This window comes from Motacilla alba, chromosome 11 (assembly GCF_015832195.1).
Source record: "Motacilla alba alba isolate MOTALB_02 chromosome 11, Motacilla_alba_V1.0_pri, whole genome shotgun sequence".
Lineage (NCBI taxonomy): Eukaryota > Metazoa > Chordata > Aves > Passeriformes > Motacillidae > Motacilla > Motacilla alba.
In genome coordinates this window covers 17,030,582-17,049,853 of record NC_052026.1, presented here as the reverse complement: position 1 = coordinate 17,049,853, position 19,272 = coordinate 17,030,582, and the positions used below count along the sequence as shown (strand labels likewise).

General features: G+C 39.5%; 1 protein-coding gene across 2 annotated transcripts in view; it reads right to left on the bottom strand.

Annotated features, from left to right (window-relative positions):
* Window positions 1-19,272, bottom strand: part of CDH13 (cadherin 13) — a 442,930-nt gene that overhangs the window by 340,385 nt on the left and 83,273 nt on the right. For both annotated transcript variants that reach the window (XM_038147938.1, XM_038147939.1), the window contains exon 2: window positions 15,675-15,786. In XM_038147938.1, the coding sequence (XP_038003866.1) occupies window positions 15,675-15,786 (112 nt within the window). The remainder of the gene's footprint in view (window positions 1-15,674; window positions 15,787-19,272) is intronic.

The following is a 19,272-nucleotide window of genomic DNA, read 5'->3' as shown; positions in this document are numbered from 1 at the left end:
AAGAGAGAAGAACTTTCCCTAGAACTTTATTACACTGTGAATTGCACGCCTCCAAAGAAATACAATTCCTCTAAATGAAATCTGGAGAGCTGACACAAAGTGCTGAATTTCATCCTAAAAATCCCAGTGTCTTCCTTGCTGATCCCCTTTTCATAAGCATCATTACAGCATTAATTATTTCAATTATTGGTACTGACCAGACTTTGAATGGATTGTGATCTAAGCTCACATTCCACTGCTATCCAGCCTTCCTGGGGGCTGCTGGCTGCTCACAGGTACAGCTGGGCAGGGATTTGAAAGGCACCAGGGTGATTCCAAACCGCAGAGCTAAGGGAACTAAATACATTATACGTGAAATGAGTAAATAAAATCCCAAGAAATGGAATTAAGATGAGCATTAACCAGGAGAGGGCTGAGCATGGCCCTTGCACGGCCCAGTTCATAGGAATTGTGCTAATTGCCTTTCAGAGACCACTTTATCCTATTAAGATTATCCTCAGGAGACCTCCAAGACTTTGGGGGCAGTGGGGAAGACCAAAAAAACCCAGTCACATTTATCATGTTTAGAAGCAAACAGGAATTGAGTTTTATTTATCTTATGCAGCAAAACCTCCATTATCTTTCTCTCCCGGTATTTAATCCCATTTTTTTCCCTAGCAATATAAATAATGAGAAAGACCAATTAAGCTCAGGGCAGCCTTCTGGGTAAGGAGAGATAAATAATAAATACCTCGAGACCAACTGCAGGGAGCAGCACGTGCCATTTCTCTCGTGCACAAGTGTTGATGCAGATTACGTGGCAGTTTCAGACTTACTGCTGTGGCTGAGCCAGGTATAAATTATGACAGGTCCACATGGATTACAGATGATTTGAAGGAAATCAAAGGCATTAACTTTAATACGATGCTTTGTCTCTCTTAAATGCCACTCGTACTTTCTGTAACAGCAACCACTAAAAATCAATGACCAGAGACCCCTGCGTGCTCCAGAGCTGTTAACCCCTGGAATTTCAGCCAAAGGAACAGAGACACAGACCCAGCTTCCACACTCCTCCGTGGGAGGAGTGGGACACAGACCCACTTCCTCACACACAGCATCCGCAGGAGCTCCATCAACAAAATTTGCAATTAAAAAAAGTGCAAATATTTTTTTACTTTCAAAGTCTGTTCTAGAAGTGTCTTCTTGAAGGCTCCAGCCAGGGCTCCCAGTGCCCTGCATATCGTGAGGGCTACGAGGCAGATATTGAGGTACTGGAGCATGGCCAAAGGGCAGCAGAGCTGGGAAGGGCCTGGAGCCCAAAAGTGAGGAGGAGCTGCTGAGGATGTTTTTGTTTTGGCTCAGAGGAGACCTTATTGCTCTCTGCAGCTCCCTGAAAGGAGGTCGTAGCCAGGTAGGGTCAATCTCAAAACTAACAAGTGATGAGAAAAGAGTAAATGGCCTCAAATTGTGCCAGGGCAGGTTTAGATTGGCTATTAGGAAAAATTTCTTCACTGAAAAGTTTATTAAGCATTGAAACAGGATTCTCAGGGCAGTGACTGGGTCCTCATCCTTGGAGGTGACACTTGGATTTAGTGCTGGGTAATGGTTGGACTCCATGGGGTTAGGGAGCTTTTCCAACCCAACAATCCATCATTCTGTGTGGCAGGATCACATGCACAGCACAGCTAACATGTAAGACTTGAAAGAGATGGAAAATTGAATCAAAATGCTGATTATACTTTCAATAACATGGCAATAGCTCAAGCCAAGCCTCAGCCAGCTCTCAGGGAAGTCAGTGAGAGTTGTTTCATTGAAATCAAATGATGTGTGATTAGGTCCTTACAGAATTATTTGTAACACCATATTCAAAATTGTGAAGAGTTTCAGGTTGACATCTAAAAGCCCATTTTCCATCTGGAATTCTGTAATGAATCTACTGTGCAAGAAGAATCAATACATAATTCAGTATAGTGGAAAGATTGTTATAAAGGATTATTGAATATAGCTCCACAATTGTGGATAAAAAGAATGAAATCCCTCATTGTTTCAATCGCGCTGTGCTGACTTCTACCAAACACACGGTTTCAAGAAAAAAAGAGCTGTTCCAGATTTCAAAGTGGAAAGAAAAAAACAGTGAAAACAGTAACAGCAGGGGTTTTTTACAAAAAAAAAAAGGGGGGTAAAGCAGGGGAAAAAAAAAGTTCCTAAATCTCAAGATAAATTTTAGTTTTGTACACTAAAAACAACTTATAATTTAGTTTTTTGCGAAGTGTGCCAGGACAAGGCAGGAAAGTGTTTCTTAACTTAGTTTGCCAATTTTCCTTTCAGGCTAGCACTGTTATTGATAATATCCATCACAATTCTTTGTCTTCCCAACAGCCTGGCAGAAATAACTAAGTGCTGACTCACACACCTCAACACCTCCCTGTCAAAGTTAATCTGAAATTGATTTTACTTTCCAGAGGTAAAACAGAACTGCATGAAGTCAGCTACAAATGGCATTTGCAGATCAGTGTTCAGCGCTTTTATAATTCCTGGAAGATTTCATGACTACTCCTCAACAGTTTTCAACAAACTCTTGCAAACTTCAGATCAAAAATGTCAATTTTATTTCTATATTTTTGGCAGGAAAATTAATGTATATTTCCCCCATTTTGTTCCAGTTCCTGTAATCCTTCTAATTAGGTATTTTTTTAGCACAGAATTGGAAGGGAAGTACACAGAACATTATTTGTGTTCATTACATCAGACTTTGCAGAGTTCAGGTTTGCCAGTAGAACTGGCAAAAACCATCACTTTTTTCAGCATGGCAGAAAAGGAGTTTTGAGATCAGGACAATTTATTAGAAGGAGATGCTGCTAATCAAAAGATCTTTAAAGTTAATTTGTTCACCCTCATTTCATTCCCTTCTTTCAAGGGAAGGTTTATCTACTTTTTCCCATCTAAAGTCTCCAAAACAAATGAACCAGTCTCCTCCAAACCTGAGGAAGCACATGCTCTCTAAACCCACAGAGAACTCCTGGAAATCAACCACCAGCAGTGAGTTAGGATCTAAACTTTGCTCTGAAAAATGAGTGGAATTCCAACATTCCTGTGTCCCACACAGGAGGGCAGGCCCAGGTACCATCACCTTTGCTTTGATAACCCTGAGCAAACCAGCTGGCAAATCAACCACAGTGTGGCCTTTCCACAATCTGTTCAGGAGCAAGGAGCAGCTGATGCACCAAGGAAGGGAGATGTGTTCATTCTTCAAGGAAATGCACGTGCTGTTCTCATTTCAGAGCAACATCCCAGTTATTAATTTCTCTGTAAAATTTAAATTGTATTTTATCATTAATAATGATCACTTTGGGGCACCCCAGAGAGGAAAGAAAGTCTTGTGTTCAAGGGAAATCAATTTTCTGACACCATTAGGGCTGTGAAAATAATTTTTTTTTTTTGGTTCAGCTGCTAAGCAGAAGGTGTTGAGGAGTTCCACCAGAATCAAATTCAAAAGAAAAAAAATCATTTTTCTTATCAAAATATAAACAAAGTAAAAAACTATTCAATGCAAGGGAAAGCATTCTTGACAAACGTTGAATTTCTGACAAATATAGGAAAGATAAATAAGGTTCTAAAATAACAAAGCAATACACTGGAGAGGGAAGGCCTCATGTTCTTCATGTAACCAGGAGCTCCAGAATTCCATCAGGATCTGGAAGGCTCCAGTTCACCTGCACTGCTTGCTCTAAGCTGCTGGAGCATGCGCACAGGAAACTCTCCTACACCAATAAGCTGTGCCAGCCCGTTTTAATGGAACCATTTCAGCTGTATCCAACTGATTATTGTACAAAAAAAGAAAAAAAACAGACCATAGGAATGGTACTCTAGAATCCAGAAAAAAGCCCACAATTTTTCTTCTGCTGAAAGCTAAGTTAAAATGCTCTTACACACTTTGTAATCACTACATCCAAATATTGTGCACACATCACAAGCAAGTTCAAGTACCAGCTCCAGCTCTCTGAATAGTTATTAAAATACCTAGAGAAATACTTATTTTGAAATCACTGATGCTTCTCATGGTTTCATCTATTCATTGATTGATTTAAAGCATTAAAGATACAAACACTCAGGTAAGTAGGGATTGAAACAACCACTTTAATTTGTGGAAATGGGGAAACCACTAGGCTGTGGAGTCACTCAATCCATGTGTGATTAATCCATGTAAAGTAAAACTCTTTCAACATAAAGAAGCAACAAGGATGATAAAGCACAAGGTTATGTGCACAGCTAAGATTTCAGTCTCCTGGGATTATGGCAGGTGTAGTTTCAAGCAAAAAATCTGCTCCCCCAGGAAAGCCTCAACAAGAAAACACTGTGTAAAAACTCAAAAGATTGGCACAAAGACTCTCACAGACTGTCACAGGGGACAGGAAGAGAAGCAGAGGTTGCTGTATTTGCCTGAATGTTGCTTTGAGGGCTCTAGTCTATGTTTATATTTGTTTTGGTGGGGTTTGGTTGATTTTGGTGGTTTTTTGGGTGTTTTTTGGGTGGTGTTTTTAAACCCATAAAGGCAGGAGGTCCCACTCCCACCGCTCAGCACTACCCAACCACACACCAGTACTGCCTGCTGCTGGCTCAGTGCCACACCCTGGCACATCCCACACCTTCCCAAATCCAGAGACCTGCTCTGCCTAGATCCATGACCTGGGCAATGCCTGGGAACCTCACAGCGTCCTTCTGGTCCAAAAAAGCTCTTTAAGTGACCCTTGCAGGCACTGGTCTGGAAAGAAGCACTCAGGATGAAGTCTGGAACACTGCATCTTGAGTGAGCCTGTGCTCTCCCCACTTCTCAACTGGCAAAGCTCTGTTAAACTCATCAGGTGCTTTCCCAGAGGACAAACAAAGCTGAGGCTGCCTCTGGGTTCTCTAAACCCCAAGCTTTAGCAGGAAGACTTGTTATAGACCTGGCTTTAGAGACCTGTACAAATAGTAAATCTCAACAAAGAACAATTTTATCCCCTTTACCCATAGCCTATCATTTTCACTCTGACCACATGAAATTCAGTCTTTAATCTAATTTAACAAATATTTATCTCTTTATTAAACTATTAAATATGCTTGTTCTCCTGAGGGCAGTGCCAGCTGCTCCCCACCAGCCATGCTCAGCATCCCAAGGCTCTCACCCACTCACTGCCAGCAGCAGGTGCAGCACCAGCCCCTGCACCTATTTCCAGAGCTCAACCCTTTGCAGATCTGTTATATTTAAGAAGTCATTAAGATAACATTCAAAAGACCAGTCTAGACTTGTTTCATCAGTTACCTAAAATCCAGCAGCCCTTGCAGACAGGAAGGATGAGAGTTTTGGCACAGGCTTGTGCAGGAAAACCCAATTTCAGCAGGAGCAGCACTCACCCGTGGAAATTGAACTCCTTGCTGTATTTGTGGCTCTGAGCATAATCAGCCCAAATCATCTGTTTCAGCACAGAAAACTCCTGTGCTGGGAAGCTCTCCCACCTGTCCTTTTGCATGGCTGCATAGGGAGCAGCCTCCTCACAGCTCAGCCTGAGCCTTTCCCAAAGGACATTCTGAGCAAGAAAATCTGGTGCTGCAGCTGAGAGAATCTGGGCCTCTGCTATGAAGTTCTGGAGAGTGGGGAAGGAACTGAAATTAAGATGCCATTCAAATTCTTTCTAAATCAGGGTCTAAAGCACAGCTAGAGCACCAGAAAGAGTTAAGTCAAACATGTCTAGCTCTCATTCATCATTCCAGTAATTTCATTTCAATTAATTACCAGTGCTAACTGCAGTCAGTATCAGACAGTTCTGGGAAGTGATGCTGACTTATAAAAACAGCAGTAAGTAGTCAATGCCCAATGTTTTCAGAAGCATTACAATTAATAAATTTATTTTGGAAGTGTTACAGCTTCTATATTTCAGCTTCTTTGAAATTTATTGGCAAAGCTATTAAAGGCAGTGTCTCAAAGAATAAAAGTAAAGTGCCAGAAGAAATAATATAGTTTTAAATAAAATTTCTTATTTTGATTTACATTTAATTTGACAGAGGCTACTATTCTGTTATGCTAAAACCTTCTGCCTACCTGCATGAGATCTGACTGATTTCTCAGAAGAAACACCAAATCTTACAGAACATTTGAAGAGTTGCATTTTCTTATTAATCGGAAGAGTGAACTCATCAGCTCTGTTATTAAAGATAATTTTAGACCCTTTCCTCTGTCACAAATGTAACTTTTAAAAATTTAAATGAAATGAGCTCTTTGGTTGCAAATTACTCTGTGTAACTCCCACAATACTGCTTTCATTGCTCAGAAAAATATTATAAAATCACTATTTCCTATTTTTTTTATGATGTACTTGAGTGGTTCCTCCATAAATACAAATCAGGACGAATAAAAATTCCAGCTAGAAGAGCCTTGATTGAAAACACCAAAAAGATTCCCAAAAACCAGAGCAATGGTAACTGGACAGCCAAACACCAAATCATAGGCAGCTGAGCTTGTGGTTTTTCATTCAGCCAAAATGAACTCCTAGAAAATTCTTGACCACAATATTGAGTAACTGCCTTCCTACCCCCCATTATTTTTGTGTCTATGCAGCATCCCCCTTGAACACAGATATAACACAGTCTGAAACATCACATCAACAGTTAGGGAAGAAGAGATTTTAGCAACTGGTGCTTCACCTGTCAGCAAACAGCAAAAGAAAAATGTTTCAGGTCACACGAATGCAACCTGTAACCTTGGCATTCAGACATCTTCAAATTTTCCTTTCATCATGGGACATTTAAAGTATCCTTGTGTTTACAGCTTCAAGTCCATTTCATAAGAAAAGCAAAGGTGGCATTTATTAACTATGCTTATTATATATTAAATTAACAACAAGGAGACCTGGGGCACACTATTCATCATCTGTGAGTGATGACAGAACTAGAAAATACTGTGAGCTGCCACACCACAACTCAGGGACTATTTCAGCCAGAATTAAACAAAAATTAATAGTTAATATTCACCTCAGAGAGTATGGCATTTGGGTTTGTGACCATTTCTGGTGTTTCTACACCTTGGAACCAGTCCTGCTGCCTCTTTCAGCAGTGCTGAAAACAATTTTTATGTAAGGTTTTTGCTTTTATATATATGGGCTGGCATTGAAATAACAAAATAGTAGCTTTCAAGGTGAATTTCAGTTCAGAATATCAATAAAGAATGTTACTGGTCCATAAAAACATAAGGTGTGAGAATAGTCCTAAGAATCAGATTTATTCAGGCCTCGCTGAATACAGCTAGATCTCTATATGTGCTGAAATTAAGCACATGCAAATTGATTTGAAAAAGTGATAAATTAGGAGCTGCATTGACATTCCCATCCAACACAGGCACAGACTGGCCTGCTCCATTCCTCCTCTTCCTCACCTCACTCTGCTCTGACCTTCAACGGGAGAAAGGAGCCCTTGGTGCAGCTCACCACAGGGACTGTCACAAACACTTCAGCAAAGAAAAGATTCAGAGGGGATGGGTGGCCACCTGAAGTTTCCTGAATTGGCTTTTCTGGGGAAAGAAATCTGGATTTTATCCATCAGCATTTCCTGTGGGGTTTGGGCAGCATCCTTTACCCCAAGCCTCGCAGCAACACTGATTCCCCCAAGACATGAAAAACATGAGAAAGTTCCTCTGCCAACAATGCAGCATTTCTGCACAAGGACCATGAGATGGCTCACACCAATATCACACATATTTGCTGTCCACACAAGCACATTGCTGTGCTTTTTCCAAAAGTTAAAATAACATAAGTACACTGTTTTCATAATTTCTTGAGTTCTGCTTCCCACTGTATTCTTTTAAGCTGAAGTTATGTTTTTGTATAGGTTGGTGTTAATGTTTTATAAAGGTCAAATTATAGTTGTCTCCCTACTGTTTTATTGTAAGTGTTGAGAGCTGGCACTGTAATTAAAATTCCAGCTAAATAAAGACTGCAGGGGTCCTACTTGTAACCAGGCAATTTGGGTTTTTAGCAGACCAGAGAACATTTTGTGTTTCCTCTGTTTCACTGCCACACAAAAGAAGGTAAACAAAACCCACGTGCCTTAATGCATTAACATAAACAATGTTTCCTATCAGTGTGGTTACTAGAGAATAATATATTTAATTATAGAATACAATCAAAATAAAAATGCACCCATTTCCTACAACCTTGCTTTACCCTATTTTAGAAGAAGTCCAAGGCAAGACAATGCAGTTTATACATAAAGCCAGATCCAGCCAGAGCTCTCACAACACTGCTGATAAGGGAGAGAAGATTCACAATCTGCTCTTCAGTAAAACAAACCTGACTCCCTGGCAGCAGAATGGTCCTGTGCATCAAGGAGATTATCACTTACTTCAGTCTAACCTGCTTTTAGGTTCTGGTACTTGCCAGCAAGTGTTTCAAAGTGTCAGAGATTTACCAGTGCTGGCTCCAGATACAGGGAGGAATTTCTCTTCTGCTATTGACTACCTGTAAAGCTGCTCCAGCAGTGCCTCCGTTTTGCTGCCTTATTAAAGGCCCCTCAGTTCTGCTTCAGTTCTCTCCACAGCTGAGAGACGAAGGTTGCACTGGGTTTTTTATTGCTTTTCTTTTTTTAAAGAAAGTAAACAAATCAAAGTGAGTATTGTAAGTGGAATTCTTGTCTAAAAGGCAACATCCCAGATCACTACAGGAATCTTTTAGGTCTTCCCAAGGATCCTAGTTTTATTTTAATTTGTTTTAAAGGAATTCCTTGGCAAAGGAATTTCGAATTTTGTTGAAGATAATCCCTTACAGGCAGGGGTTCCTATTTGAGCAAATCCTACCTTTGCCTGGGCTGATATTTTTTCAGGGATTTGAAAAATACAAGACAAACATTTTAGTTAATATTCACATCACAGAGTATGACATGCACTTACTCCCCTATCTACAGGTTCACTTGTCTGCCCCAGAAGCAATAGGTAGGTACAAGGCATACAAATATTCACAAAGTCATTCCAGATAGACCAGAGTTTTCAGAATCAATCCATTAAAAGTTACTTTTTCTTTCCCTTCTCTAGAGGAAAAAATTCAGGTGGATAGGCTGAACAGAGGCATAAAACAAAATCAGAGCTTTAGCCTCCAGCTAGAAAAATCCCCCAATCTAAGAAATTTCTGAAAGACTTCCTGAGTTTATAGACAGTGGTACTTTTTCTCAAGGCAAGACTGAGAAATGACATGGCACAGGAAAGCTGTATGAAAAGGAGATGTGTCCATTAAAGCAAGCAGACTGCTCTGTCTGAAAAGGAGTGATTTAAATAAGCAAAGGGAAAGAAAAACTGCAAGTTGAGCCATGATCATAATTACATTAGAAAAGTTATAATTTGATTTGGATTAACAGAGAGAAATCCTGAAAGCTCAGAATTAATTGTGAACTACATCTACAATTATTTTCAAGAATACTTGCATGCTTTAAGATATCATTAACTTAAATGAGATTCTATGTTTAAAGGAAGATTTAACCTCACATACTCCCATTAATTCTCGCTAAATGTCCACACTGCACTTTGAAATGTAATGGAAAAGGTTAGCTAGCCATGATTCTTTTGAATGGTGCTTTGCTAAGATCCTCAAATTAAAAGTCCTGTCAGAAAGGCAGTCTGTGAAAATACCAAGAAATGTTCCACAGAACATTCCACAGAAAGGCATTAATGTCTCAGTATGGGGTGATTTGCATCTCTTTGTCCCATATGGACAAAGTTTGCTCCTGACAAAGCTGTGCTGGTGCTGGATCCTCTCCAGAGTGACCCCAGCTCTAACCTCCAACCAGAAATTTCACCTCTCTACCTCTCATTTCCTCAGCAAGATGACTCTGTTAAAACATTGCCAGCCATAAACAATCAGTGTCAGATTATGTGCTGATGGAGTTGGCCTAAGCTAAGCCACCTACATTTTCCTAAAAGAGATTTTGGCCTTCCAACATATTTCTACACCTGCAGAGAAGGAGCTGCCTCGTGGTCTGCGTGGGTAATCAGTTCAGGAGTAATAGCTTGGTTAATTTGATTTTTTTTTGTTCTGAAATTGCCAAGTGGAAATGAGCAGAGAAGTCTTCCACTGAAGCACCTGGGGACATTATTAATACAAGGTTTGCACTGCACTGAGCAAGAGACCCAACCTGCTAATACCGAGCAGTTGGCCATTGATTTAGATTATTAGGAGAACAGCTGGCGTGTTTCAGCCAACCAAAGCCCACACGTATTTCAAAAAAGTATTAGCTGTGAAACATTATGGTTTTTGGAAAGTCTCCAGAAACAAATTAAATCTCAAACCAAATAATCTGCTACTTTTATCTTCCTAAATCCAGACCAAGCTGCTAACAGAGCATTCACTGTCACTGCAAAGATCCTCACCCACTTTTCATGTGGGTTTACTTGTTTTAGTTTGTTTTTTAAACAGGATTGGTTGGCTTTTTTCAACAAAACAGACAAGAAACTTTGGGTTTAGATCCTCACTTCCTCCAACCTGGAATTAAAATGCAAGGAGGAGGTTTCATCAACACATATGCCTTTCCCTCTGTTATTCCACAAGAGCTGCACCCCTGCAGGGTTTTGATTCAGCCCTGAAGATGTTTTTCAGAGTCTAAATAATTCTTTCACTCTTCTCAGTGTAATGTCCTACCTTTGCAAACACAAGTTCAATTTAATGTACGTACATAAAAATCAAACAGTCTATTTTTGATTCCTTCCCCCTTGAGTCCTGGAAGCTTTTGGGAGGGAATTGTCTGACCACCTGGCACTCAACAACTATTCTCTCCTATTTTGTTCTGTTTCAATCATGTGTGAAAGCAGTTAAACAGATGATGTGATATTATTGTGCTGCAACACCGATCTGCATGTATCTATTCAGAGGCACATTTGAGATATTTTGTATTATTCAGTTACAATATGTATTACCAGAAAATATTCTCCCTCTGTGTAGGAGTTCAGCATCAAACTTCAATTAAAAGGCAATGCATCAGGTATTTAGGTGCAAAGGGATCATGCCTCCACAAGCATGCAGTAAAGCTCCCAGCCTCCCACTTTGAAACTTCCACAGCTTTGCAACCATTTTGCACAGAGCCACAGGTATTTCCTGGAACTTTACTTACATGAGTTTTGCTTCCTATGACCATTTAAATATGAATAGTGTGCTTAGGATGTGTTGCTTCAAATCCTGACCAATATTTCTGTCCACATGGAATAAGAATTCCAGGTGCCTTGTCTTAACCATGTACCCACGTGTCAGACTGAAGCTCTAGTATTCAAATTCTATCCGTGCATATGAGCCCATTAAGATATATATTTTAGGATATAACAAGCACTTCCCTATCTGGGTAGGAAAGTTGAGATGCCTTTCCACTGAACCTGTTCCCTTATGCCAAGGAATGGGAACCAAGTCATTTTTCAACATCTTCTGAAGCACGTTCTTAACGCAGTGAACAATTTATGTGAATTGAAAGAAAATTGAAGATGTTTGTAAAACTCAAAATGCATTAAAAACTTCTTCATTTTGAAAAGCCACAACACTGTTTCAGCAAGGACACACTGAATAGGTGGAAAATCCACAGTTATCTCACTATTACCCAGAAGCTCAGACAGTTTTCCCTGCAAGAAATTGCTAAGCGTAAAATCTTACCTTGCTTGAACACGTTCTTTTGCGAGCTACAACTACCATGTGCAATCCCAATTACCCAAACCCTGCAATATTCAGCATGAGGAGTTAACAGTCACATCCAAACCCTGTGTCAGAGCCCTGCAGAGGCTTTGGCAAACCACAGGGGGCTGAACGAGGCTGGCTCTGTGCAGGGTGTGGGGAGAAGGAAGAAGGGGAGATGAACGAAGTGGGTGGGATAACTCCAGGATCAGAATGAGCTGGAGAGGAACAGCACCACTTTTGGTAGCATGGAACAGGCACAGGAAGAGGCCATCTGTGCAGGCAACTGGCATGGAATCAGTGGGAAGGGTGGATGTGATAAATCACAGCTCTCACATGGCGTCAGCTCAGAATCAACAGGAAATATTTGGATGTGGGCACGACCAGGGCCATGATCTGTGTGCACACAAGGCTGTAGGAGGAGAAACGGTCTTCTCTGATCTTTCCACAGGCTTTATTTGGTTTGAACAAAGCAAATCTTGTTGGAGGCCACAGCTTTGCCAGACAATTGAAAACCTCCTTTTAAGCATTAATAAGTACACTAAGATCTTTCACATCATATGAGTAAGCAAGGATTTTGATATGGTTGAATAGAAAAGCTCTTTGTTAAAATCCACAGAACAAAAAGTGCCCAAATGCAGACAGACAAAACCTTGATCTTGAAGCAGCCCGGGCTCTGAACAGGCAATCTATCACGTAAGAGACACAAGAGGTCAGCCATTAATTAACATCCAAATTAGAGCTTTTCAAGTAAGGGTCAAAACTTCCTTTGTTTTGACATTTAAAGCACTGGCAATGCCTTCCCCAGTTTAGCATGCACAATGCATCACCTCGTGCTTTATGTTAATTGCCTCCATTATTCAAGTGCACTATTTGATTCATTGTCAATTAAAAATACCCCCAAAAGCCAAGCCCGATGTGTGTTAAGTATAAACGTGATTAATGTAACACAATTACATTCCCCCGTTTGTTGAGTCTGATTAGGAACTTCCCCTCAGCCCAGCGTGACAGAGCCCTGTCACTGCCAGTGACCTGCCAGCCTTGGCAGGGACAGGCATTTCGTGGCCACAAGTGCTTCTGACAGGTGTGAAACCTGTAATTAAATGCTGTCAATTAGCACTTCATCAAGAATGTGGAAATCTTGATGATCTCCATTGGATTGCAAAGATGGTCCTCGGTGTAAAGTAAAAACAAACAACAAAAAAAGGCTATAAGGAAGGAAAAAACAGTGACATAACTGTTTGTTAGAATAATAATTATGTGGATATAATTACTATTTCCAGAAAGCGACTCCATGGATCTTTTCCCACTACATCAGGGGAACATCTGGTTCTACACACAGAGGAAAACATTAGGCAGACCAAAAGTAAAAGAGCAATGTCTTATTTTGTTTATGGTTATAGAAAACACAAGTTATAAGGAGATCTGAAGGGATCTGAGGGGAAAAAAATAATGACCAAACAGGGACAAAGAAATGGTCAAAGTCTGGAGGTTACTACTCAATGAGATGCAAAAGCAAATAAATAAATAAGAACTAAAAAGCCAGTTCAGCCTAAGCACAATGACAGAAAAACTAATAGTAACTGAATACCAGTGAAACTAATAGGAAGGAGAATATTCACACACAGCTGGACTTGTTATGGCCAGCTTATAAGTAGGCTTTAATAAAAATTGCTACAAATCACAACAAGAAATAAGAGAAAATTCTGTACCCTCAGTATGGTCTGCTCTTCATTCTTCCCATCAGTAAATGTAAAATATAATTAACACTGCCATAGGTAGAAGTAATAAATACAGAAGAACCAGGTACAACCTATATTTAATTACAAGGGAGATGCTAGCAATGAAACCTACAGTAGGTTTCTGTTTAAATTGAAAAAGAAAAAAAAAAGAAAAAGACTGTATTATTGCACTTCAGAAAAGAATTAAGGAGCTCCTTGGCGCTTATTGAGGACTACAAAAACAATCACTGCTATAGGCCTGGTTTACATATTTGCTCTATTAATTTACACAGCCCTGGTAAGCCTCACATTGCAATGCAACTGCTAAATTACACTGCTCTTGGTAATGGGCATAAAAAGATGCAAGAGCATGCAAAGTGTATTCAAACAGACAATTAAAATTATCAATTCTGTTGACAGCTAAAAGGAAGGAACTGTGCTGAGATTTAATGGTGCTGCATGAAGGACACCCTGTTTGTGGGTGATTGAATTAACCAGGATCACACGTCGACAGTCTGCCTCTGTCCAACACTGCACATTAGACCAATTTACTGTCTGCTTATTAAAATAATTTAATTCCAGAGATTGTTCTCAGGCACTTCTGAGTCTCTTCCTGCTCTTCCCTCCTCCTCTCACTAATGATGGCATCTTAATTATTGTGCTCATTTTACGCCACCTCAAATGGCTGGGTCAGCACAGAGCAGTCCAGTCAGTTTGGCCAAACCAACCCATCCTTGGGGTGATCCTCTCCAAATCAGCAGGAGATCTGGCCAGACACACTACAGCCTCAAAATTCTGAAGCAGAAAAAGCATCCAACAATTTTTTTTTGTTTTTAATTTAGCACTAGTTTATCCATATTGCTTCTTTTAATACATCTTCAAATCCGCTTGCTTATTAAATCTATTATATTCTAAGAATTTCAGCTTCTAGTCATGTAGGAATAATGTGTTTGACAACTCCAAAATAAGAATTCCAGAGAAAACAAAATTTTGTTCAGAAGTAAGAAGTTTGAAACCTCTTTTCCAAGCTGAACAACAATCTCACATCTCTGACTAGTATTACTACTCATGATCTCAAGATCCTGTGAAAAAGCAGCTCAGACTAAGCAACGTATCAAAATGCTGAGACTAAAAACGTTATCCTAGGGGTTTATTTTAGTACCTCCAAAGGCTGAATGACTTAAGTTTAAGAGAGTGTTTTCAATAGACTTTGGCAACTAATTCTGACATTTAGTTTTGAGAAGTTAATGCTATTTTAAAGTGAATGTGCACAGATTACACCCTCATCTGAAGTGAAAATACATCAGTGTGTAGCAGTGACATCTGGAAGGAGCTGAGTTGGGAAATGTGTGCATTTGGTGAGTAATATTGGTTTGCATTTCTTGGTTCCAACAAGCTATGGGATGCATCCCATTGTAGGATCCAGATACTGCACACAGGAGCCAAGCACTACTGCCCAATGCTGGACACCCAGAACTCCTGCTTCAGCACCAGCAGCCAAGCACAACAAAGAAATCATTAGCAATAAATATCACATGTAAAAATGCAGGTGTGTTTGGAAGTTATGAAAATGGCAGCACTTAAATCCTTTTTTCAGTCTTTAAAGACATCGGCCACTGCATAAGGCACAACTTTTGTGAGACAGGGCTGAAATCCCAAAGCCCCAGAATGGAATAAGCAATTTGTAACCCTGGAGTATTGGAATGAACTAACACCAGAACTGGAAAGCTGTTAAATCTCCTTCAGTTTAATGCTTTGGGTGTACAGTGCCAGCTTGGGTTTTATAGTGTGACACCTGCTCAGTGGAAATATACTGAATATTCCAGTTGTGTGACACTTTGCTATCATTGATGATCCCAAACTTCTTCCACCCTCTGAATTTCATGTAAAGACTTGGACTTGTATCAGCTATGAATGCTTTCAAAATACTAACTTCTAAATATAAGTTGCAGAGGTAATTTAATAGAGATGTTGATGGGCAAGTCCTGATTTCAAGCTCATAGGTAAGATTATAAAAAAAATTCAGAGTAAATTTAATTTTTAAGAAGTGGCTGATTCTAGGTTTTCACAATATTCACATAGCCCTGAAAGATTATATATTGTATTTTGCCATTTCTAATAGATGAAAGAGAGTAAAGTCTGTAGAGACATAGGATTAATACAGGGGAACTCAGACTGAATCATGGCAATATCCAAAATCTTACGTACAAAACAAAAAAAAAGCTTTCTGATAAATGGCAGGAATGAAATGAATACATAAACAATTCTGATTTTTGCACAATAGTAATATATGAAAACAACATACGGTTCAGAACCAGCTGGTCCTCTGTGAATTTAAATGGCTTTTCTATATAAAAAACCTTCTGCTGGAATCCAGGGACACATTCTAAATCTTCTGCACATGCAAGCAACAGAACCTGAGGGAAAAAAAAAACAGAAATAGACTTTTAACATCTACTCCTTCATCCATCATGTTGGCTTCTGGGAACTATAGCGGGTTTAGGCTCAGTGCTCATAAAACAAAACATTGGGGTCCATACTCATAAAACAAAATATCCATCACATCACACTTCCCCTTGCAAAACAATTTTTTTTAAGGTTTTTGCTTTTATATATATGGGCTGGCATTGAAATTACAAAATAGTAGCTTTCAAGGTGAATTTCAGTTCAGAATATCAATAAAGAATGTTACTGGTCCATAAAAACATAAGGTGTGAGAATAGTCCTAAGAATCAGATTTATTCAGGCATACAGCTGGACCTAAATATATGCTGAAATTAAGCACATGCAAATAAATATAAAAAGTGATAAAATAAGAGCTGCAAATCTGTCTCAAAGCTGATCACCAAGTTGCAGAAGAAATTCTGTATTCAAGGGTAAAATCTCACATACAGAAGTTTCATTTCTAAAATAAATTCTTTGCTAGCAAGCATAAACTACTTCTTTTCTTTCCCTCTAAGCCACAGTTTGTTCATTCTCCCTGCAATCAAAAGCTTGTTTACACCAAGGGAGGACTGAAAAAGAAAAGTGTACATCTCAGAGGAGGTGGATCTGAAGGTTCCAGTTGAATACAGTTTGTGTCACTGTCAGTACATGGTCACCCAAGCTCTGTGTCACCACAGGAACATCAAAGGAGGAAGCTTACAAGCTAAATAAAATTGCTTGGGAATAGGTACAGTTCTAATCTTGGACTCTGAAGCATTTTATCCCTGAATAGAGAAAGCAACCTGAAGGACTATTTTTCTTGGCAGCTGTTAAATGAGAGCATGGAGGTAAGAATGGTCAAGAAAGAAGCAGCAAGAAAAAGAAATTACTAAAAAGTTTAAAAGGCTAAAGAGAGAGGCAAAAGGAGGCAAGGTTAAGAGCAGGAAAAGCCAAATCATATTTTCCAACCCATATATGTGTAAGTACATTTTCAGAAGTACTTTCTGCTTTAGAACATCTAAAGGTGTTTTACAAAGCCTGACTTTCAGGTGGTGCACTGACCACTCTGATCTCAAAATTGTTATGGGCAATCTGCTGCTTGTCAGGCAGCCCCGGCACAATCAGCTAGAGAGGGCGCGTGTGGTGACCAAGAACAAAACATACACAGGGGTTCTGAAAGACATTTGCTCCTAAATTCAAGTGGCTCTGCACAATGGGTCTATTTACTCAAAACATCCTCAACACAAAATTACGGTTTTGGAAATAAAGTTCTTCAGGGGTAAAGTGAAGACAATTTCTCCCCAGTACCACACCAGTGAATGCTGAGGGTTCTTTTCTCCTTCACCAGCTCAGGTGACAACAGCACTCTCACTTCTCCCAATGCACCAGCAGCATCTCTCAGCCCCACCTCCACTCCTTTATCATCCAAATCTGCTGATCCTGATCCTGAAGAGATGTCCTGCAATATTTTAACAGCTGCATGTTTCCCTACTCCCCACCGCTCACAATCCATTTGCTAAATCACAGTGATACATGACCTCCTGTCTCCCTTCTTGCATTTCCCACTCCTTTAAAGTCCAGTGTGATCCCATTTACAAAATCCAAAGGCAGCAATGCCCCACCTGCTCCGCATTAGTTGTTCTTATGGGAACCAACTGCTGGATCATTTGTTTCATGTCAGACCATTGCTATAAAAGCTTGGCCAGAAGTGCCAGCAGACTGCAAGGAACAGTGAGAATATTTCATGTTAATTAATCTGGTGGAAGGCAAACACAACAGATGGACACCTTTGCCTTCCATCCTGTCCTGCTCCACGTTGGTCCTTTGGAAGGACTAACCAAGAAAGAAGAGAAAGATTTAAAGTAATACACCAAGAAAAGTGCAATACACTAGACTGCTATTAATTTTGGTACCATCACACTATTCCTGCCTTTCTTAAAAAGGTTTAAAACCACAGCCCCCAATCTCTCATTCTCTTAATGACATTGATATATTGATTTTACTGGAGATTTTGGGGTTGAGAATTGGATGTGTCCCCTTCAGTCTTCCAGTATAAAATATCTGCAAATGTGCACTGAGGTATTCAGAGCCTGCCCTGAAAATTGTGCATAAAGCTTGATTACTGATTGTTAAAAAAACCTGCCTTATATGCATTTCAATGGGCATATGCACTGGAAGAAAGGCACACATGCATCTTCTGCACACATTTTCTGTGTGCACAGGTGCAGGTTTAAAGTACCTGTCTTTCTGACTCAGTGTTCCTGGATGAATATGCATAAAAATGCAATCACAGCAGAAGAAAACCTCTTCCCATCTCAAGATGCAAGCAAAGTTATATAATGAGTCCCCACCAGAAAACCAGTCCAAGCCATATATCCTGAAATTTATCTACAAACAGCTCTTCTCCTAAAGGATTAACACAGCAAGTAAGAGGCAAATCATGTTCTGATCTCCCAGCTACTCAAGCCTTAAAGCTGGAACTCTTGTCTTACAGAGCTATAAATAAAAAGCCTCTTTGGACATCATCTATAGCAGTACTTAGAGATGGGAATATGTCAACTTTATCAGATTTGTGACAGTCTAAGTTGACTTTGAAATCTGGGCAATCTAAATGGGTCATGAGTTAACTTCTGTAAGCCTGGTACAGAAGGCTCACATAATAGAGATGCAGCAAATAGAAAATGACCTTTACTCCCTTTGAAATAATTACAAGACTCAAGCTTGGCCTTGCTGTGAAATGGAACATTTTATTCCACTTGTGCAATTCCAGGCACTTTCTTCTTCTCTACATGTCAGACAAAATGTTAAATCTGTCATCACATGGACAGTTTTTAATGAATCTTATTTAAAAAAGAAAATAATTCTTTTAATTTATTTTTCTCATGAAGAAACTTCTGTTGAACTAAATATCTATCTCATTAAAATAATTTCTGTAAACGTTCTTCACACTGGGGACAGCAGTCTTTAAAAACATCTTGAAAATTTAAGTCAGGCAGATATATGTTTAAGGCAAAAAGGCTTGTTCAAAGCAGAATACATTCTGAATTTAAACGCTATGTAGATTTCATATTTTGGCTATAATAAAAGGTTTTGTGGACTGATAGGTGCCTAAATGAAGACTTCAGCTAAATATACTGTAAATAATATTTAAATGTCATATGTAGAACTCTGAATACACAAATACTGTTCGCTCAGCTAGTCAAGTGCTGGGCAATTAGTACAAAAGGATCCTTCACCTGCTCCCAAGAAAAAAGCCAAATTCTTGAACAAAAATGACAGTTATACAGCAAACAATTTGCTCATGAAAATCTAAAAGGGTAGAAGTCTGAAAAGCAAAGCAGAGTTGTGACTACTCAGACCTACAGATCCCATGTTCATCAACAAGCAAAATCATTTTTCATAACCTCCAGCTTTTCAGAAACGTACAGAGCACAGACTCGGTTTTAATATTATGACAATTTTTCTTTCAGAATTTATTA